The sequence below is a fragment of the Dasypus novemcinctus genome, chromosome 4 (assembly GCF_030445035.2).
Source record: "Dasypus novemcinctus isolate mDasNov1 chromosome 4, mDasNov1.1.hap2, whole genome shotgun sequence".
Lineage (NCBI taxonomy): Eukaryota > Metazoa > Chordata > Mammalia > Cingulata > Dasypodidae > Dasypus > Dasypus novemcinctus.
In genome coordinates, this window is record NC_080676.1 from 155,090,104 (window position 1) to 155,112,463 (window position 22,360).

Consider the following 22,360-nt stretch of genomic DNA (forward strand, 5'->3'; position numbering starts at 1 on the left):
AAGTGGCCCGTAGGTCTGAGTGGGAACAGGGGTGTTCAAAGTGTGGCTGTAGGGAAGGGAGAAGGGGTGTGGGGGCGAAGAGGGGGGCAGGAGCTGAGGGGCGCTGCCACCTGGGAACCGTGAGGGGTCTGGATATGGGGGAGGGAAATGGAGGCTGAGCTCCAAGAACAGCTATTTTCAGACTAAATAAAGTGGAGGTCTCTTAAGCCGCCACTGGACCCCAATTCGAGGAATTACCTAAATGAAGGGCTTAAAGACCCTGACGAGGCCGGTGCTACGGCCGGTACGCCGACACTCTGATGTCCAGTATTTCACGGGTCCACAGGACTAACTTCATTGCACTGACCCCTCCTGGCCGCCCCCCCAATTACAAGGGAAGTGGTGCCACAGCCAAGTGCAACACGACCGGGAATAGAGCCGCAAAAAGTGCCATCAAATGTGCCTCCCCCTTTGCCCGGAGAGAATTCCAGATCCTGCTCTCCTTATCAAAGCTCCCCATTTGGGTTTAGACGGAAAAAGGAAAAAGGAGGAGGAACCAGAAAAAACTGGGAAAACTACCCAAACTCCCCTGAGCGAGCAAGCTTCCAGTTTGGAGAGAAGTCCTGCACGGTCACGGGGACCCAGGTGTCGGGCCGGCCCCCTCTCGCTGCACCGAGCTCCCGAGCCCGTCATCGGCCCGGCCTGAGTTATTTCATGACGGTGCGGCCCAGCCCCGCTACCACACCCCCTTGGCACTGCCCGCTGACAGGGCTAAAAAAAGATTCCCTAAGACCCGAGGATCAGTACCAGGCTGCTGCGTTTCTTCTGAATATAAACACTGGACAGCAGGTGGCTAAAGCCCAGGCGGGGGGGGGGAAGAAGTCCCATCTTCTCAGCACTGGGATTAGGCGACGAGTCAGTGTGACAGGACAAGGCGCGCCCTCGGGGACGCGCACACCCCCCCAGCTGGTGCCACCTGGGGCCTGCCATGATTCTACGCCAGGCCTCGAGGTCTAAGGAAGACAATCATTTATTCATGACCCGCATTCGTTTCTGCAGCCTTAAAGAGCCAACAGAGCCAAGTCTCTGCTGCTGGCGTTTTCTGGGTCTCTAGCGCTTGCCTGAGGCCGTCTGCCCGCTGACCGGGTTGGCCTGTGCGACCTCTCGGTTCTCCAGGGGCTAATAGAGACGTCGGTCTGCGGAGACAGACCTGAGCCAACTGGGGGGGCAGGCGGGCTCGGGGACAATGGTGGCTCTGTGTCCTGGAAGCGCCCCTGGGGGGCAGGTGGCCAGAGGGGGGCCGCACGCAGGCGATCGGAGCCAAGGCTGCGCGCCGGGGCACGGGAAGGTCTGGGAAGGGACGCTGGCCTCCGCTCTCAGGAGAGCTGGGCCCTCCCTGCCCCGGGTCAACACAGAGCCTGGTCCCCCGTGTGTAAGGACAAGGAGTCCGTACGGTACCCTCTGTGCTTTCGTGGAGACGCTGGCAGTGTCATACGAGAAATCTGATGACAGAGGGAGGCCTGAGGGAATCATCAGATAGCGGCCGGCCCCGCGGTTAGACCTACTCGTAATTAGTACAGGTCACCCATCGTGCCTGCAGGCCTGTCGCTGCCGGGCAAGGCGCTCCCTATTTTCACCACAGCAAGGCCCATCCCAGGCGGACCCTCTGTAGAGAGCGTCAAAAATTATGAAACAAAGTTTTATGAGTAAGACTTGGCTGATGACACGGGCTGAGGTGCTTTCTAGGCCGTGGGGCCGGGGCAAGGCCAGGACCCGGGGGCCTCCCTCCCAGGCTGGCCAGGGGACAGCTGCCTGCTTGGCTGAGGGAGACGCAGGGGCCAGACCCCCGAGCAGCCCACGGCGGGGCCTGGAGAACGGACGGGAAGTAGGCCCAGCGAATAAACAGATGGAGCAGTGGCTGGGAAACGAGGCCAGGACCGCCGCGGGCGTCCCCTTCAGGGAAGCTGTGCTCAGCGCCCGCCTTCCTGGGCCTCCCTTCCTCCCACGTAAGCAAGCTGCGCACCGTCGTTCCCGCAGCAGATGCGGGCAGGAGGCTCCTGTGTGCCAGGCCCAGGCCGGGCTCGGGCCCCAGGACGGCGGAACAGTCTAGAAGAGGGGCTCATACCTGCGGCCACCCGTGCCCCACACAAACTTATAATTCTCTATGTGGGCAGGGTGGAATGGCTGGTTTATGCTTTTCCTTTAGCCCTGGAGTTTGAGGGAGGAGGGCAGGTGAAATCTGCACTCTTATCCTCTTACCCAGCATCAAAGGCAGACTTGTTTGCAGAGTGGTTGCAAAACAGAAAGGGGACAAAAATGTCACACAGCTGACCGACGACACTGGAGGAACTTCTGTCCTGGCATTCGAGTTGGAAAGTAGACCTACCGAAAACAAACACCCAGCAGGTGAGTGGGCGAAGGACACGGCAGGAAAATTCACGGAGGGTGGAGCAGGACACGGGGTCAGGGGAAGGTCGGGCCATCTCGTGGGCAGGCAGGAGCTGAGAAAGGAGGCCGCTTCAGGAGGGGAGGCGGAGCACAGACCCCGGCAGGTGACAGCCTGGGTTCAAATCCTGCACCGCCCTCTACTGCACAACCCTCATTCGCCTCGGTTGTTCCAGCCATAAAATGGGACAATGGCAGCATGTATCTCATCGGGGTTTTGTGAGGATTATTTAATGAGCTCACGTTTGAAGCACTTATGAGAGTGCCTGGTACAGAACTAGCAGACGAAAGCCTTTGCTAAATAAGCACGCCACGGAAATCTGCACGCCACAGAAATCTCTTGCCGTACACTGGATGTGCAGAATAAATGGCAAAACCCACCTGGGCCATTTCCCCTCTGCCAAGAGGTAATAAGAGAGGGTACTTAGAGGTGGGAGGAGAAGACCTGGTTTTTAAATTCTAATAAAGTGCTCCAAGGCCTTTTCCCTGACCATTTAAAAAAAAGACAAAACTGAGCCACACCCATGAAAGAAGAGAGTGCTGGTAGTTTTGTGTCCAGATCACACCGAGTCTGATCTAGTAAACTACTGCATCTCTGCATGCCCCATTCCTTCAGTCAGCGTCTGGGGCTCGGTTCCACAGCTGGCCTCTGCAGGCGGCCGCAGTTATGGAAGCCAAGAAAAACTGTGGAACTGGCTCGGGTTCCCAGGGGACAGCTCCTCTCCCACCCGAGGAGTGGACCGCTTACTTGGCCGACAGGTTCCTGCATGCCCTCTGCCTTCTCTGGCAGCACAAAGTGCCTTTCCCCCCAACCCCACTGCCCTTCTGTCCCAGGAGGCCGGAGGGGGACTGAGCCCTGTCTATCAGAGACCCTGGCCATCACTGCAGAGCTGGGACACACCTGGTGCCCGACCATGAAAGGGGCACCTTGGGGGCCACCCGCGCAGCCCTTCGCTCACAGAGGGGCAATGCAGTCAACCACGCCTGTGCTGAGAACCCTCGTGAGGGGCCCCAGAGAGAGGAGCCGGAGGGCCGGGGACCTGGCCTCAGAGCCAGAGGGTCAGCGCCTCTGTGTGCACAGGAGTTCATGCCTGGGAAGCGGATTTGGCTCAACTGATAAGAGCGTCTGCCTGCTACATGGGAGGTCCAGGGTTCAAGCCCCGGGCCTCCTGACCCGTGAGGTGAGCTGGCCCACGCGCAGTGCTGATGCGCGCAAGGAGTGCCGTGCCACGCGGGGGTGTCCCCTGCATTGGGGAGCCCCACATGCAAGGAGTGCGCCCCACAAGGGGAGCCGCCCTGCGTGATAAAGCACAGCCTGCCCAGGTATAGCACTGCACACATGGAGAGTTGAGGCAGCAAGATGATGCAACAAAAAGAGACACAGATTCCGGGTGCCGCTGACAAGAATGCAAGCAGACACAGAAGAACACACACAGTGAATGGACACAGAGAGCAGACAGTGGGGGGAAGGAGAGAGAAATTAATTAAAAATTTAAAAATCTTAAAAAAAAAAAAAAAAGAGTTCACGTCTGTGGAGGGCATCCTCTCGGGGCACTTTCCACCCACCAACTCGTGCAGTTTTCACTGGAGCCCCCTGAGGTGGTGACTGCTGTGATTGCCTCTCTCATGGTGAGGAAGCTGAGGCACAGAGTGGCCAAGGGAGCTGCCCCAAAGTCTGGCCACTGTGCGAAGAGAGGGAACGGAACCCTGTCTGTGGCCTCAACCTCTGAAGCTCCTCCTCGTGGCCTTCAGGTCTGAGGCGGGCCTTCTGCCAGAGAAAGTGAAGAACGGACTGGGGAGTCCACGCCGACTTCACCGGAAAGGACTGACGGAGGGAAAGCAGTGGTCCCAGCTGGCGACCGGAACCCGAGGTGAGAAGAATTCAGAACGACTTGTAAGCGAAGCCAGGGTCCCTTTGTTGCTGAGAGATTCTTTCTACCCTGGAGCCCTTGGCTGAGAGCCTTTTGAAGGCTCCTTTGTTCATTCTCCACCCCACCTCCCTGGCTTACTGACACCCGAGTTCTCCTGCGCTTTAGACCGGTAACAAGCCCTGCTGTGTGGCTGGAAGCACCGATATTTAAAAGGTTTTAGCGAAAGGAACAGAAAATAACAGATGCCCCAGGGCATCATGTTAGCCAAGCAAAGCACGTCAAGGTGCTGCCAAGTGGCCCCGGAGAGAATGACCCAGACCTCTACAAACGACCTGGGATGTGGCCTCCCAAGACCCAGGGCCTCTCTACCAAAGATCAAGAACTGGCCTCCTGAGGCCCTGGCCCCCTAGGAATGAGCATGGACTTGGCCTCCTGAGACCCTGGCCCCCTAGGAACAACCAGGGACTTGGCCTCTGGGACCCCAGCCCCTAGGAAGGAGCATGGACTTGGCCTCCCGAGACCCTGCCCCCCCTAGGAATGACGATGGACTTGGCCTCTGAGAACACAGTTCCCTAGGAACGAGCATGGACTTGGCCTCCCGATGCCCCAGCCCCCTAGGAACGAGCATGGACTTGGCCTCCTGAGGCCCCAGCCCCCTAGGAATGACCATGGACTTGGCCTCTGAGAACACAGTCCCCTAGGAACGAGCATGGACTTGGCCTCCCGAGGCCCCGGCCCCCTAGGAACGACCATGGACTTGGCCTCTGAGAACACAGTCCCCTAGGAACGAACATGGACTTGGCCTCCCAAGGCCCCAGTCCCCTAGAAACGAGCATGGACTTGGCCTCCCGAGGCCCCGGCCCTCTAGGAACGAGCATGGACTTGGCCTTAGAGACCCCGGCCCCTTATAAATGGCCATGACTTGGCCTCCCAAGGCCCTGGCCTCTATGAACAACTCCCAGGCAGCTGCAGGGCCCTTATGTGGAGCGCACCCTGCACTGGAAAGTGAAATGATTGCCAAGGAGTCACTAACTGCACAGTCACTTTGGGTGGAGCCAGGCGTTAAAGAAGGAGCCAGTGAGGCGAAGGCAAGTTTCCTGGACTGTGTATTGTATTGCCGGTAGACACAGGACCTCCGTTATTATTTAAGAAAGGAAAGGGGAAGTGAGGGAGCAAAGAGGGGTCAGGCTCAGTGAGAAAAGCTCAAAACTAAGAACAAGGCACCTGGGCTTCTTGTTTCAGTTTGGTCATGAGTGTGTCGTGTGATCTGGGGCCAAGTCAAACTCTCCGAACAGTCTCCTTGCCCATAAAATGCAGAAGTCGCACTGAGTAGGCACTGGGTCCCTTCCAGTGCTAACATCCTGCCGCTCGATTCTGTAGCTACTAGCCACGTGAGGCTATTTAAGTTAAAATGAACTGAAATTAAACAGAATTAAAAATTCAACTCCTAAGTCACACTAGCCAAATTTTAAGTACTCAAAAGCAAGTCAGGGATTAAATTAAAATTAATTGAAATGAAATTAAAAGTTCCATTCCTTAGTCCCATCAACTACATTTCAAATGTTCAGTGGCCACATGTGGCCAGTAGCTACTGGATTGGGCAGTACAGATATGGGGCATTTCTATCATCACAGAAAGTTCCACTGGGCAGCATCAAGACTGGGCAGATGGAGATAGAGAGTTCACAGAACATTTTTTAAGTCACTCTTTTAAAAAAAAAAAAAAAGCATTATGTGTTGGGTTAGAACCTATATAAAATTAATACAAGAGAACTGGATTTGTTTGCTCTGTGCTACCAGGTCTATATTAGGAAAGTATTCATCTATGATACTTGAGGGTGAGTTAAAATACCATGCTATGCCAAGATTACAGTCCATGACAAAACACTAGTCCATTTCTCTTAAAAAATTGGGTACAAGCAAGGATGTCCATTTGCCACCACTATAATTTAATGTTGAAGTAGCAGGCAAAGCATTTGGAAAAAGGAAGAAAACAAGAAATGTGAAGTATCGTAAAGAAGGCGGCAAAATCATCATTATTTGCAGATAATATGGTTTTATGTCTGGAAAGCACAAAATAATCAATTGAAGACTAGAAACAATATGTGGTTGGTTACAAAGTTAATATATAAAAGCAACAACTTCCTTCATACAAAAGTAAAAGTAAAATGAAAATAAAAGATCTCATATTTTAATACATTTCTTAAGTTTACATAAAAATGTGTATATAGAATATAGAACACAAATAACAACCAAAGAGTTATATGAAGAAAATTATGGTCCTGTACTAAGTGGCACAGATGACAGCTCAAATAAATGGAGCAACCATAAAGAACACGAGACTTGTAGGTATCAGTTGTCCCTAAGGAACTCTATAAGCCCCACTCAATCCCACATAAAATACCAAGTTTGACTGGTGCATTTTTATGCTTTTGTTGTTGTTGGATAGCTGGAATATGATAGAATGATTCTAGAGGTCACAAAAAAGAGGGAAGTAAACTGGATAGGAAACTAAATTCTGAAAAAGCAGCATAAAGAGAGAGGATGAGCCTTATTAATTGGTAAAGAAGGTTAAAATATACAGCTGTAGTCCTTAAGAGAATGAAACTGGTTCATAAATGGCCAAAATTCTCAACCTACCAGCAGAGTCCTGGTGAAAATATATTTATCATTTAGGCAGCATTTCAAATCTGTAGGGGAAAATGGACTGCTTAATAAGTGGTACTGGAACAAGCAAAAAAGAAAAACTGAAACTTAAGCCACTCCTTGTGGCCATTAATTTCATGTGTCAACTTGACCAGGTGATGGTGTCCAGTTGTTTGGTGAAACAAGTTGTTTGGTCACAGCAGTTGCTACAATGAGGCTATTTAGTGGATTTAAATCATTAGTCAGTTGACTGCATCTGTGGCTGATTATTTCACCAATCAACAAAGAAAGTGCCTTCAGCAAGTCAACTGAAGGCCTCGCCCAGTCAACTGAAGGTCTTAGCGATGATTTCAGCAGTTGGAAAGAATTCCAGCAGGACTCCCAACAGCCAACTTCTCCTGGGGAATTCAATGTCACCTGCAACGAGTTTCTCACTTGCAGCCTGCCCTGTGGAATTTGGACTTGCCAGTCTTGACGGTTATGTGAGCCAATTGCTCAACAAACCTCATACATAAATATATCTATATATACATTTCAGTTGTTTCTCTGTAGAACCCTGATGACCAATACACTTATACTGATATAGCCAATGAATTAAAGACACAAACCAAAAATAAAAATGTAAAAATACTTATTAGAAGAAACCATACATAATCTTGGCACAGGGAAGGTCCTTCTAGGTATGAAGCAAATCTAGAAGACATGATGTAAATATTTCCACATATAAACTACAAATAAAAATGAATAGAAATTTCTGTGCAGTAAAAACACAAACTCAAAGGACTGAGGACAATAGCTGCAATACACGTGATAAAGTACCAATTTCCTTAATATACAAAAACTCTTAAAACAGGCCAAAAACTGATCAGAAAAGTGACAAAAGATATAAATAATTTATAGAAAACAGAAGCTGGGAAGCGGACGTGGCTCAGCTGATAGACCATCCATCTACCATATGGAGAGTTCGGGGTTCAGTCCCCAAGGGCTCCTGCTGTGTGGTGAACAGGCCATGCCCAGTGCTGCCACGCGCAAGGAGTGCTGTGCCATGCAGGGGTGCCCCACGTGCAAGGAGTGCACCCCGCGACGAGAGCCACCCCACATGAAAAAAGTGCAGCCCACCTAGGAGTGGCACCGCATACATGGAGAGCTGACGCAGCAAGATGATGCAATGAAAAAGAGACGCAGCTTCCCAGTGCCACTGGATAATACAAGTGGAGGCAGAACACACAGAGAACGGACAGAGAGAGCAGACAATGGGGGGAAATGGGAAGAGAAAGAAATAAAATAAACCTTTAAAAAAAAGAAAAGAAAATGCCTCATAAATACATGGAGATGATTAACCTCACTCCAAATTAAAGAAAAGCAAATTAAAACAGGAAGATAACTTGTCTTCATCTATCAAAGATCCTGGCAACAATCCAAAAAGACATATAATTCCCAGTATTGATAAGAAAGAGGGGAAAGAGGAACTCTTATATAATGTTGGTGCCAGTAATTGTGAGTATAGACATTTCAGAGAGGAAATTAGCAGTATTAAAATTTAAAATAACCAGACCCTCTAACTCTGCAATTCCACTTCTAGAAAGGTATCGCACAGACATACAAGTAAGCAAAGATATACGTGTAAGGATGCGGCTGGTGACATTGGTTATAATGGGGCAGTGGGACTGGAAACAACCTAACTGTCCATCAATAAAGACTGCTGGTTAAGTAAGCTATGTTACCTCAATATTATGAAATACCAGGCAGTCATGAAAAGGACGGCATTGAATCAACTGGAGAGATGCCCACAATAACTCAAAAAGGCAAGCAACAAAATAGTATATGTAGTAGAAGATTGTTGTAAACATACACAAGGGCTATATATTTAAATGCATTTATCTCTCAAACAGGATATGTTTATACACGCATAGGATATTTGAAAGAGCGTACACAAAACTTAGAGGCCATCTCTAAAGGAGACTTTCGGGAAACACTTTTCTTTCATTTATTTTTATGACCAAATATTACTTTTATAATTCATTCCTGTCCAAATCACACAGCAACCCGGACCAATGTCATGACCTGTGGCTGAGGCCTATCATGAATTGCGCTCTTTAGGGATTTCTCCCTAATCCCCTGACAGTCAGCCCAGCGCAGACCTGCCTCAGCTGGTGAGCCACCTCTCCCTCCAGCCAGCAAGTACTGGCTGTGCTCTCCAGCTAGAACCTGGATAAGGACCTAAAGCATGGCAAACTGGCCCTAAGAACTGACGGTCCAGCTCACGCTCTGCTCATGCCCACACTTCAATCTTCACTCCCCACTGGGGCAGCACTTTGACGCAACCATCTCACATTACTGAAACCGGGTGGCCAGCGGCCGGGTAAAAACCGAGTTAGTAAAGTCTGGCTCGTTTCATTAAAAGCACAGCAGGGTACTCTGTACTAAGCAGACAGCATGCATTTCATTAAGGAAGAGCATCTTTCCTGGCCCAAGGTAATGGAAACCAGGCGGCATTCAGAGATAAGACAGATCACAAGTTGATTTTGCCCTTTGAGGACTAGATACGGCAAAGAATGTGGGTCAAAAGCGCTAGAGGCCCGCTGGTGGAACAGGCAGAGATTTAGCAGGCAGCCATGTATTTCTGAAAAGCTCTGTCCGTCCCCTGCAAGGCATTCAAGCCCAGAGAGAGACAATGGAGAGGTGCGAACCTTATCTCCAAACAGGAGCACTGATTTTTTTTTTTTTATTTTGCCAGGAAGCCTAGGGTTTATGGTTTTCTTCCTACAAGCCAGGGGTTATTCTAAACTCTTCATGCATACCATTTTCCCCCCATGAGGTTGGCACAATTACGATCCTCCTTTTACAAACAAGGAGACCAAAATGCAGAGCAGTTAAGGGACCTGCCCAAGGTCACACGGCTAGATGCTGGCTCCAGGCAGGATGGCTCTCAGGCCCACCCGCCCAGCCTCTGCACCTCGCCACCTTGGACCACGCCCAGCTCTGAACTATGGCCAGCATCTGTCCCTAACCTAAGGAAGAGGGCACTCGCTGATAGATGTGCACACACCCTCCGGTGTGTTTCCGTGCTCAGCTGAGCCGTAAAAATGCATGAGCTTAATAAAAAGCACCAGGGACACCTGCAAGTCGGTGATCTGGCCACCACGATCCCTGCGCTACAAAAGGAGGAGGGGAAAATAAATGAACACACTAATAAAAATTAGCGACCCGACATCAATCTCTAACAACGAAACAAGTATTTCCTGGGCATCTGCTCGCTGTCTTCAGGAAGTCTATCGCAGGCCTCGCTGCACTCTAACTCTCCCCACACCTGGAGAAGGGAAGGGACTGCTGAGACCTGGGCTTACAGGTACGAAGGCGAAGGGGCTCAGAATCTCGGACAGCCTGCAAGGCCGCCAGCGGGTACGACTGCCCCCCACGCAGCACAGGGCCGGGGCTGCCCCCCAATACCCACCCGCTCTACTAAACGCTGGAGGTTACCGGCCCTGAAACTTCACTACCTTCCCCCCTCCACTTCACACTAAATCCACGTTCTCAGGCAGGCTCACAGTGCCGAGGGACGAGGGTACTTTCCTGAACTTGGCCTAAATAACGGCTAGACTCTAAGAAATATAGAGGTTATGAAGTACCTTATGACTTGGTAACAGCATTTTCCAATCTATATCGAGGATCAAATGAATATTTGGCAAAACAGAACCCCTTAGGATGAAAGCGTCTGCCCTCATCTGATTTATGAATCACGTCGGAGAAATACACAAACTCCGAATTGATTTAAAAAATGAAAACCACTGTGTAAATATTGGGTCGCAGTAAGGCAAGTGGTTGGATGTGGAAGATCCACTGGACGTTCATTTGGCTGTTCTAGAGAGAGATTCAGGCTGACTCTGAATCACGCTCCAAACATCCGCCAGGGCTCCAAGGTCAGTATGAACGGCAACCCAGTCAACCTTTCTGACAGGAGGTCCTGCTTTAGGAGCCACCAGGAGTGTCCCTGCTTATGACATGAGATCCACGGTTTAAAACGCAAAGGTGGGAAGTGGATGTAGCTCAACAGATAGGGCGTCCGCCTACCACATGGGAGGTCCAGGGTTCAAACCCAGGGCCTCCTGGCCCGTGCGGTGAGCTGGCCCACGCGCAGTGCTGATGCGCGCAAGGAGTGCCATGCCATGCAGGGGCGTCCCCTGGTGTAGGGGAGCCCCACATGCAAAGGAGTGCACCCTGCAAGCAGAGCCGCCCCATGCGAAAAAAGTGCAGCCTGCCCACTGCCCAGGAGTGGTGCTGCACACACGGAGAGCTGACGCAGCAAGATGACACAACAAAAAGAGAGAAAGATTCCCGGTGCCACCGAAAATGCAAGCAGACACAGAAGAACACACAGCGAATGGACACAAGAGAGCAGACAACAGTGGGTGGGGAGGGGGGTAAATTTTAAAAACTTTAAAAATTAAGTAAAACGCAAAGGTGGCCATTCACAGGAACCGAAATGTAGTGTCTGAATTCCCCAGCACCTGGGCTCCAGCCCAGCAAACTCCCACTGTCCAGCGTGGAAGCTCCCTCCTCACGGCACTGCCCACCTACCCACCAAAACCCACCAGCACAAGCTTCTCCTTTCAAATTTAATCCAGAGTAATCCACCACTAGAAGCCTGCTCAGGAAACGCTCAGTCTCCCTGCAATGAAGCATTTGTTTCATCTGAGTGGTTGTTCCCTTTGTATTTATTTCAATAATTTGAGCCGTATTCCATAGAACTTACACTCAACTGAGCGTGAGGCAGGACATTTTGCGCACGTGCACAGAGGCGTACCTGGGGTGGGGCCAGCCCTTGAAGGTTTTCCAATCGGGGGGCACAGCCACCTTGTGCTCTGTATCCTAACCAGAGGGGGCAGCAGCACCCAGGCGCAGCGGAAGGGGGCTTTCTCACCCGCATGCTTTGCTGGGTGGGGGCTGGGCTGGGGGGGAGAGGGGTCTCTCTTCACTTCCAAGTTCCACCTACAAATTTACCTTTATAATCGCTTCATTTGCGGCACAAGGAACGGCTTCTTCCTTTCTGGAAATTCGCTTTCTTGACTTTAACGCTGAAATGCAGTCTGCCAACCAACAGGCTCCATCAGGAAACAGAAATGAATTTACTTCCCCCTGGTGGCGACTGTTGGGTCTTTTTAACAGCATGGGACAGGCTCTGGCTGCAAAGCTCTCTGGCCACAGACCCTGGGCACCCTTGGAACAGAGGGGCTGGGGTCGGATTGTGTTGTTACAAGCTGACCCTGTCCTAGCTGAGGTCGAGTCACCTCAAGACACCCAGCTTGTCATCTGGAGGCTCCTGAGTCTTTTGGATGGAGGGGGAGGTGGGGGCGGGGGGGATACAGAATTAAATGAAAGATTTAAAGACTCTGGGCTGGAAAAAAGGAGACCTGAGTTTACGTTCTGGATCTGCCAATATCGAGCGGGCACTCCTGAGAAAACGGCATAGCCTCTCTCAGCCTGAATCCCTCGCTGGAGAAATGAACGATTTAAGCCTGAGGGGGCCCTTTCTGCCACGGTACTACTGTGAGAATGCTCAGAATCGTAAGTCCAGATACCATGGTGTTTATGTGCTTATTGATTTTGCAGAGGGAGAGGGTGGCTTCTTCTGCCAAAAACTAGGCAAATAATGGTATTTATCATAGAGAGAGGGTTATCTTAGAGAGAGAAGGATTAAGTGAAATGATGCCCATAAAATAGTTGGCACAAATGGTAAATGGTAAATAAATAGGGTCATAATAATGAATGGTATAATTATTAATTATATAATTTATCATCTAAAGTTAAGAGTTAGAGGGTACTACTAACAATTTACCTGGGACAACAGCCATAAACCGCATGGTCAAACCAGGACATGCTGTCACCCTATTAATAAGAGCTACCATGAGACTTGGAAAATTCTCCAAAAATTGATGGACTTTTAAAGAACGCTCACTCGAGTGTTTTGGCATTGTGAGGCTACATCCTTGGCAAGCCCTCAAGTGGTAATTGGACAGCCTCTGTTCCGGGGTCAGGAAAGGCCTCTCAAACACAAGAAGGTCATCTCAGATCAATCCTACTTGATTTCCAAGACCAATTAAAGAAGCGGAGTTTAAGTGACTGAAATTTACCTCCTCTCTAGCCACAAACCAGCAGGTAGGCCCCCATTGATCAATGCAGGGCAAGACAGGCATGTGGGGGAAGGGCTGAAAAAATGGATGGAAGAGAACTGGACTCAAGAGTAGATAAATTCTTTTTGGGAAATTCTAACTCGGAAAAGCCTGATGTACCTGCAGGGCTGTAGGGAGAGCAAGGAGAAAATGGGCCAGGTCCCACCCCCAGGAGAGCACAGTTGTGGAGTTTTGTGTGTTTTCGGAGGACTGGAGAATGAACCCAGGACCTTGTACATGGGAAGCAGGAGCTCAGCCACGGAGCTACATCCGCTCCCGAATGAGAGTCGAGTTTTTATTTGTGTTTTTTTAGGCGGTCCTGGGGATTAAACCCAGGACCTCATACAAGGGAAGCAGGCACTCAGCCATGAAGCTACATCTGCTCCCCACCATGGAGTTCTGAGAGCCAGAAATGATGTCTCAGGGACCACCCACTTCAATCTGTTCAGTTTACAGACGAAGGGACAGAATAACTTGCCCAAAGACACACTATTCACGATGGATCTATGCATTTCTTTGGTTATATTTACACATCGACACAATACAAAAGATGTTTTAAATGTGGAAGGAAAGTAATCTTAGGTCTTCCCTGCTAGCCTGCGAGCTCGGCGAAGGCAGAGAGGGTGCCTGCCATCCTCCAAGGGCTGCCCAGGGCCATGCCCCTTTGCCACACCCACCCTCACCGTAACAGGGGTGGTCGGGGTGGGGTGGGGGTGGGGGGATCGTGTCTTTATTTGGCACAGAAGCAGCTGGGGCCTGGCGAGGACTGACTTGCCCGGGGTCACACAGCGGGTCTCGAAACCAAGGACAGTGCTGGGCACATAGCAGGCACCAGTAAGGACCTGTTGAATGAATGAGTGTGTGAGTGAATTGAGTGCATAAGGAGGCAGGATTCAAACCCAGGTCTGTGCATCACCAGCGCTGCCCCAGGGTACACCACAAGCTGCAGAAGCATCTGCTCAACATAAATAAGCAACTGAAAGAAAAATAAGGAGTCAAATTTGTTTGGGCCTCAGATTCCGGAAGGTAAAAATACTTTCTTCACAGTGCTGTCCTAGAGTTTAAATGAGATGTGAAGGGTATATGAAAAAGTCGGTGCGTCACGCCATTCCGTAAACGGCTGATCTGCAGCAGGGGCTTCGGAGTTGGCCAGAACTGGGTTTGCCTCAAAGGAGCAACACTAACTGGCTGTGCGCCCTGGGGAGGGTTACTTGGCCTGCCTCAGCCTCAGCTTCCATAGCTGTAGAATGGGGATGATAAGAGCACCCATTTCAGTGGATTCTTGTGAAGATGAAACGATTCACATTACACACAAATCCCTTTGCGTTAATTAACAGAAAGTATTTTATCTTTAAAACAAAGCACAAAGTGTAATATAAAATGTAAAGTTGATAAAAGTAAAACAAGCTATTGTTAATGCTGAGGAAATAAAGCCAAAAGGAGCATTTTTGCCTATTAATTCTGAATTCAGGCCAAGCTCAAATACTTCTTTCCGTAGTGTTAATTATGATTACACACGGGAATTTTGAACTGCACCTGCTGAAATAAGTAATGAAAGGAAAAGTACTGGACCTTCCCAAGTTACAAAGGCTTTAGCGCCTCAAGCTCTTCTTTCAGAAAGGCAGCAGGGACCAGCTTTTGATACTTTAGAAACATAATAACTTGACTATAATCCTATCCCTGAGGCATTTTATGTGAAACTGTGGGGGCTAAAACTGTACTCATTATGGAGTTTTTAAGAGCTCTAAAAAAAGAAATCAGATTAGAAAATATCTTAGTAAACGTTTCTAAACATCAAGTGCCCCACAGAAGTCAAAATAGTTTACAGTGAAAAAAAAAAGTGCTAATAAAGAGCTAACTGCGGAAGGCAGCTTGTAAGATGGCCCCCCGCGCCGCGACGCTCTGGTGTCCCCCTCCCGCTGAGTGTGGGCTGTAGTTACCGACTGGCTTCGAATGAAGAGAACACGGCAAAAGCGGTGGAGTTCTGCGTTCCCTCTCTTGCCCGATCTGGTGGAAGCCAGTCGCAGCGTGGTCCTCTAGAGGGGCCCACGTGGCAGGGGACTGAGGGCGGCCTCTGGCCAAATGCCACTGAGGAACTGAGGCCCTCAGTCCAACACCACACGAGGAACCCAATCCTGCCAACAACCACGCGAGCAGGCGTGGAGGCAGAGGCTCCTTCGGCCGAGCCTTGGGATGGGACCGTAGGATGGACCCCGGTGGATCTTTGAGGCACCAAGCCAAGCCACGCCTGGATTCCTGATCCACAGAAACCGGGAGATGATAAATGTTGATTGTTTTGCGCCAGTAAGTCTTGGGTGAATTTGTTACACGGCAGGAGATAAAGAAGACACAAATCTATTTGTGTGTTTACGATGTCCCCGGCACTAGGCCAACCATTTTATGTATTTAATAAACTGTAAGTTCTATTAAAACCCCCATTCGACAGACAGGGAAACTAAAGCACAGGTAGGACAGAGAGCTGCCTCGGGGTCAAAAGGGACGCCCACAGGCCACGTCCTTGACTTCTATGCTGCCCTGGGCACTCACCTGCAGACTTCAGTGGGGAAATGTGAGCATATTAAACCCAACTGAGTCTTTAGAGGTCAAAGGAACAGAAAACCTACCCCTACTGAATCAAATGAAGGATTTCAACCGTGGCAGAAATCTATATAACACGAAGCCAACCCCTTCCCCGGTGTCAAGGTAGAGTTGAGGTCGTTAATAATACTTTCCTGATGTTGTGAAAATGTTTCTCTTTTGCCCGAGAACGACAGGCGAGCTATGTTTACTTCCTATCGCCAATGGTACACCCATTAATGTTCAGAGAACCCAGCCGGGTCATTTAGGGTCTGGGTAACTGTCAGCATCCCTGTGTTTTGATAGTGATTAGGAAAATATTCTCTCCACAACTGAATTGTAGTTCAAATGAGTGGCACCCTCCACGGCCCTTGGCACGGTCTCTAACAACAGTGCACCGACAACGTGCAGAGAGGGGGCTCCGGCCCCCCAGCCCAGCACGCACCCACACTGATGTGTGCCCACCTGCTATCGCTAACAGGAATGAGGCATTCCCGGAACAGGGCAGATGGGAATTGTGTCCACTGACTACGTTTTCACAAAGGAACAAAGAGAAGAATACAACCTGAAACACATCAACGCTGGAATCCACAGGCTCGCTTTAGCTATTCTCTTCTATCACAAAGCCTATTTTTCACTCCCTTATGTAATTGTCTTGGGGCTTGAAAAGCCTGTAGTGGCAGGTAATAACATTTAAAGCAACTGCTACTGAAGGAAAGAAAAATGCTCTGAGCAATGTACGGAGGTGGCAGATTAAGTTGAAAAGGGAACCGAACACTTGCCAGGGAGAGGAGTGGGGAGGCGGATTAAAGGAAGCTAAGGCGAGGAAAGAACGTTTGATTTATTGAAGAGGAGGGAATTCTAAAATCAGGGGAAAGTAGGTGACTTCCAAATTCAACTTTCTACATATGAACACACAGATTTTTCTTTTTTACAGAAACAATCTGAAAATGCCCAGATAAATGAAACCATACCTACTGGAGATAAGATGATTTTCTCTCTCCACATTTAAGGTTTAAGGCCTTAAACCTTAAAGTTAAAGGGGAAAAGGAAGATGGTCCATTAGATAATTTTCATGCATAATTTAGTCTGAGATACCGTGTGCTATGACACCAGGATACAAAGTGGAAATGGCCTAAAAATGACTGGATTTTATACTGTACTACAACCCAACTGTCACTACCCTGCTAGCATGTCACAGCTGACAAAGTGCTACCAGACCGACTTGCCATAGGAAAGGGCAGACACACAGCCAAGTACATGCACCAAAACATTTCAGACATCCCGTTATAGATCAGGGACATCTAGTCTCACGAAATACAAAGTGTCAGGAGGACAAGGACATGGACTGACAAACCAATGCCTAGAAAGGCATAGGAAGGTAATCCGAGGTGAAGCAAGATCCCTCGGGCAGATCCTCACCTGCCCAAGGGCACAGGATCGCTGTGATGCTGCTCAGGAGGGAGCTTACAGTCTGACTCTAGTTTCAGACTTGGGACCTCAAGGCACAGAAAGGATTCCTTCTCTGGCCAGTCACAGAACCCAGGTTTCCAGTTCAATGATCTTTGCACAGGAAGGATGCTCTGGTCAGGCCTAACGCTTCCAGGTGGGCCAGTGGTTCTCCACCTTGGCTACCACCTACAATCACCTGGGGAGCTTTCCCATCTGCCTACCTCCAAGGTTCCAATGAACTGCCCTGGAGGCTGCCCAGGTGGGGGAAGTTTTGCCCAACTCCCCAGGGATTCCAGCGTGCAACTAAGATTCTGGTCACTGGTCAGGGGTAGCCACGGATAGAAAGATTTTGAGGCCATACTTACATTCCGTTTATGCCCATCAGATAATTTGTTACTAAAAGAAGCTCATGGAAGTATCACAAATCTTAAGTGGGCTTGTTGGTTTTGTTTTTTAAGAAAATTGAGTTTATTCAATAGGAAAGAGTAAATTTTTCTATGATTAGCACTTTCTGATTTAGCCTTTGGGCAAAGCTCTAGCAATCAAATAAACAGCAGAAGAAAAACAGTATTAATTTCCATTATTTAATGGAACTATATTTACTGCTTGGAAACTAACAATATTTCTTGGGAACTCGTTAAATTCCTGGTTAGCTTGGTGACAACTGACTAAACCCGTATTCGAGCAAGCCAACTTAACCACTGCCAATAGTCCAAAAGCATATGTAATTACTAGTTCAAAGCACTGCTTTGCTTTTCTAAGCAAAACAGAACAAAACAAGAAAAAAGGGTCACAGAAAGAGTACAGTAATGGACTATGCTAAGCAAATCTGGGTACAAAGAGAAAATACCCTTATTTTAATAAAAGTGTTCATTTGTAATAGTGTGAAACTCTTCAATAACATTATTTTAAATTAATGACAATACAGTTTTAGTTACTTCTTAGGTATACACTTAGTTAACATATTCATTTTAATTTATTTACAATATTGATGCTAATCCAGCTAATAAAAAGAAATCTTACATAGCGGGCCAAATGGTTATAGTCACAAACAAGCTTCAGATGTAAACTTCCAAATGACTTAGTAGTTCAAGTCAACCTCTTCCTTTCCTCCAAGACTAAGGTTCTAGAATGATATAAACATATGCAAAGAAATTTGCTGCAGTCCTTTTTTTCCACAGTCGTCTCACCCAGATGGCCCCAACACAGTGCTGATAGGAGAGCGGATGAAGGGGGCCCAGGTCTGTGAGTGGTCCACCTACCAGATATGACTCTCCACCAGTCTTCAAGTAGGGGGAACATGGCAGCCTCAAGGAAGAGTGGCTTTTAGAATAATTGTCTTCCCTCCAGAGGGATGGATTTAGCTAAATGAGAAACTGTTAACTGGAAGGAACAAGGACCTGCAGTGCTTTTCGCTCTAGGGTGGCCTTGCTGACCAGCTATTTGCCCTCAGGTACACCAACTACCTTAGCTGAGTTGGTTTTTTAAGTCTTGACCTATTGCTTTACATCTTATTCCTGTAAAATGAATGGGCAACCCAGGCCAAAGCCCTTCTCCATTCTAAGCTCCAGTGCCTCCAAATGGAGAGAAGGGGAAGCTCTGCCCCTTTTTCCATCTTCACCACCCCCTAGGTCAGCCAACTTCCCATCTCCCCTAGACCACTCCGACAGCATCCTAACCAATCTCCTGGCTTCTCCTCGGGAACACCCAGCTTCTTTCCCCACAAGCCATTTTCTACCCAGCTTTGCAATTACAATAAAATCTGAATCCTCATGGTAGCTCCCAACCCTCCAGGTGAATGGCTCCTGGCTGCCCTCCAGCCTCAACCTCAATCACTCCCTACCTCCTAAAGCAGGCCTTCAGGCTTTCTGAATACATCGCATGCATCCCTGCGCTTGAAATGCTGCAGATGCTATTCCCTGTGCCTGGACAGCCGGCCACACGAATATCTCAACAAGGTTCTTCCCATCAGCCAAGTCCCAGCTGTTCAGAGAGAGAGGCCTTCCAAGGCCATTCAATCTAAAGTGGCTCCATGCAGGCTGACCCGTATGTGTCCTGTCCCCAGAGTCAGTCTCCATCCCTCTCCACCCTCCTGACCCTGCCTCTGGTCTGTATTTTTTTGGGCTCCCTTCCCTCCTGGCTGCTCAGGGCTGGGGGAGAGCAGGGGCATTTCTTCCCTGCCTGCTCCCTGCTTTAGCATCTCCATCCTTGGTGGGGGCTGCAAACCTTCAGGACTACAGCTCCTGCCAAGTGGCTCCTCCCCAGGGTTCCAGCAACACTTCTCCTTTTGCTGATTCCCCCAATCCAGCTCCAATTACCCAGTTCTTCATTAAAGCCTCTGGAATGGTCAGTGTCTGTTAGGACTGACTGCTATGACTCAGCTCCCCACCCTCCTCTCCTTTACTCTTTATCTTGTCGCCTTGTTTTCTTTTCTCCATTGTACTCATTGCTATCTGAAATTACCTTATTCACTTGCTTTTTCTATGGCAGATCTCCTTCTCAACCACTAGAACATAAACTCACAGTGTTCCCCACCACATCCCATGGGCTAAAACAGTGCCCAGAACAAAGGAAACATTCCACAAATAGCAAAAGAATGAACGAATGATTGCTAGGAATGATTGCTAGCACCTGGTCTCTGCTCAAAGAGAAACCTTGTTGGTAAGCCCTTCCTTGGTCATCTAGTGTAAAATAGGACTTTTCCTCCTCCCCCAGTCCTCATCTCCAGTGGTGGGGGTCTTCTCCAACAAGAGTGTCAGCGCCTGAAGGCAAGGCACACTGCTATCCCCTATACTAGAGCCTCCAGAACCGTTTCTTAAGTGAATAACTAGCCACAGGGGCAAATTTTCATACACGGCACTTTTAGGAGTCACTCCAACACTTCCTGGGGAAAATTAAAACGATGAATTGCTGGACACCCACGCAAATCAATGGACTCTAACATGACCCGACCTTGCTCCGTCACAAAGGAGGCCTCCAACCCCCAGGAGAGAGGCTTGAAATGGCCGGCAGACAAGAAAAGATTTTAGCGTAAGATGAATAAGACCCTGTGTTCAGGACATTTGTTGCTCTAGAAAGCATGCGCAGAAGCTTACCTAAGCACACAGCCATTGTAAATCTTTTCCGAAAGTAAATGGGCATATAAATTATAAATAAATGGGACTTCAGCACACTATTCCCTCTTCCACAGTGGCTTCCTCTTGGCAGTGGCCTTCAACTACAGTTCATCGACAGTACAAACAGACCCAAAGCCAAGCACTGAAAGCATCACTGCTTTTTTTCCCCCTTTCTGACAGCTCTCTCCTAATGGGCCATCTCCCAAAGACGTGTTTCCTTCTGCAAAGCCCACATGGTCCAAAATTTGATTGTGCACAATAGTCGAAGATTTGAAATAAATTCCTCCTCCCCACCATTGATTACTCATACCTGCCCCCTCACCCTTCAAAGTGTCTAATTTGTGTAGACTTGAGGGGGAGGGGGGAATCAGCTCTGCATGTGCTGAGTGTCCCTGATGGTGGCCTGTGTCACTCACTCCTCCAGGAATTAAGATTCGTGACTAAATATCCTAAAAGCCCCTTCCCCCTCAACACCATCCGCCCAAAACTGGCCATCCGCAGGATAATGAGCAACCACGGATCCTCACCCAAACACAGGCTTTTCTTCCAATAGGGCAGATTGAGAAGGCAGCGACGTCCTATTTATGAGCAGTGAGTCACGTCGCCGCTCAACCGTCTGTCTCCTCATGCCTATGAATGAGGAGACCCCCCCTCTCCCCCGACGCAGTAACTGCAGGGATGGGTGGTGAAAGCCCCAGGACCGGGCTCCCGGCCACTTCCGCGGCCAAGTCGTTCCTTGATTGTCCCCCTCCCCGACAAACCGAGTCGACGCCGGGCGACAGCAGCGTCGCTGGGAGGCGGTCCCCAGCCCTGGTCAAAGGCGAGCCCCCAAAACACCCCTCGGCGGGCTGCGCGCGGCCAAGCAGGCGCTCGGGCGTCCGCGGACCCGCACCTTCGCGGCCCCAGGAGGAGAAGCCGCGGCGGGGCGCCCCGGGGTGTCCCCGCGTCCCGGGGCCGCCTCCCCGCCCGCCGGCCTCCGGGGCTGGAGGGGCTGCCCCTGCCCGCGGGGAGCCTCCCGCCCGCCTCCCCGGGCAACAGGTGTCTGCCCTCCGCCCCTCACCCGGCACAGGCCGTCCACGAACACGCGCGGGTCCAGGTGGCAGGCGATGGTGGCGCTGGGCAGGTCCTGCAGGTCCACCTCCTCCATCTCGCAGTCGATGAAGCTCCAGTCGCCGCCGCTCTCGTCGGCCTCGGCCGCCCCCGGGAACGGCGCGAAGGGTCGCAGCGTGCCCCCCGGCCGCGCTCGCGCCCCGGCCGCCTCCGCCTCCGCCCCGAGCCGCGGCCGGGCCCCGCCGTCCTCCATCCCCGCGCCCGCGCGCTCCCGTCCGCGCCGCGCCCGCGAACGTCGCGCTTAACCCCCTCGGGCTCGCGCCGCACCCTGAGCGGTTCACCACCGCTCCCGCAGACGCGGCTTCCCAGTGCCCGCCCCGCAAGCCGCGGTTCCGAGCGGGAGGGGTGGAAACCCCGCACGGCGCGCTGCCCGCCCAGTTCCGAGGGCGGAGCTCTGGGAATTTAGCCGTGGGCCCTTTAAAGCCGGCCCCTGCAGGGTTATTGAGGCCCACCCTCCCAGTACAGAAAGCCAATAAAGGAGCGGGATTCTCCTCACGTGCCCCTCATTCTGCCGCCAGAACTCGGAAGCCTCAATGGCGGCCATGTCAGTTAGGGGCAAAGGCTTTTTAGCCAGTTCCGCTCTTCCGACAGCTGGTGCCTGCTAAATGGTGCCAAGCAGGGTCCTGGGCGCCCGGATGGTGGCTGGGAAGGTTGCGCTTCTGTGGTTCCCATGCGGTGACGTTTTAAAGGACATGGGCCAGCTTTCGGGAATTTAAGTCCTGCCCATTACCGTGTGTGGTAACCCTTGGGAGGTTGTTGCGTGCTTGCAATTATTGTTCATATGTATCGCAAGTAAGAGTTGAACTAGACCCTGATAACAATACCTTACTTTTATGTGGCAGTTTATTCGTCATTATGTCCTTATTCATAACTTATATACTTAGAAGAAATTTTTTGAATTACCACTCTGTACTATGTACAAGAAGAGATAAAAGACATAATAGCGTCAGACCTTCCCTTTGGGGAGTTTGTAGAGGAGAAGCAAAGGACTTCAA

General features: G+C 50.1%; 1 protein-coding gene across 1 annotated transcript in view; it reads right to left on the minus strand.

The window, feature by feature from the left end:
• The window catches only part of RCAN1 (regulator of calcineurin 1), an 85,656-nt gene extending 64,083 nt beyond the window's left edge, over positions 1 to 21,573 (minus strand). The window contains exon 1 of the mRNA XM_004474472.4: positions 21,316 to 21,573. Within this exon, the coding sequence (XP_004474529.1) occupies positions 21,316 to 21,558 (243 nt within the window). The 5' untranslated portion in view covers positions 21,559 to 21,573. The remainder of the gene's footprint in view (positions 1 to 21,315) is intronic.
• Positions 21,574 to 22,360: the final 787 nt, after the last annotated feature.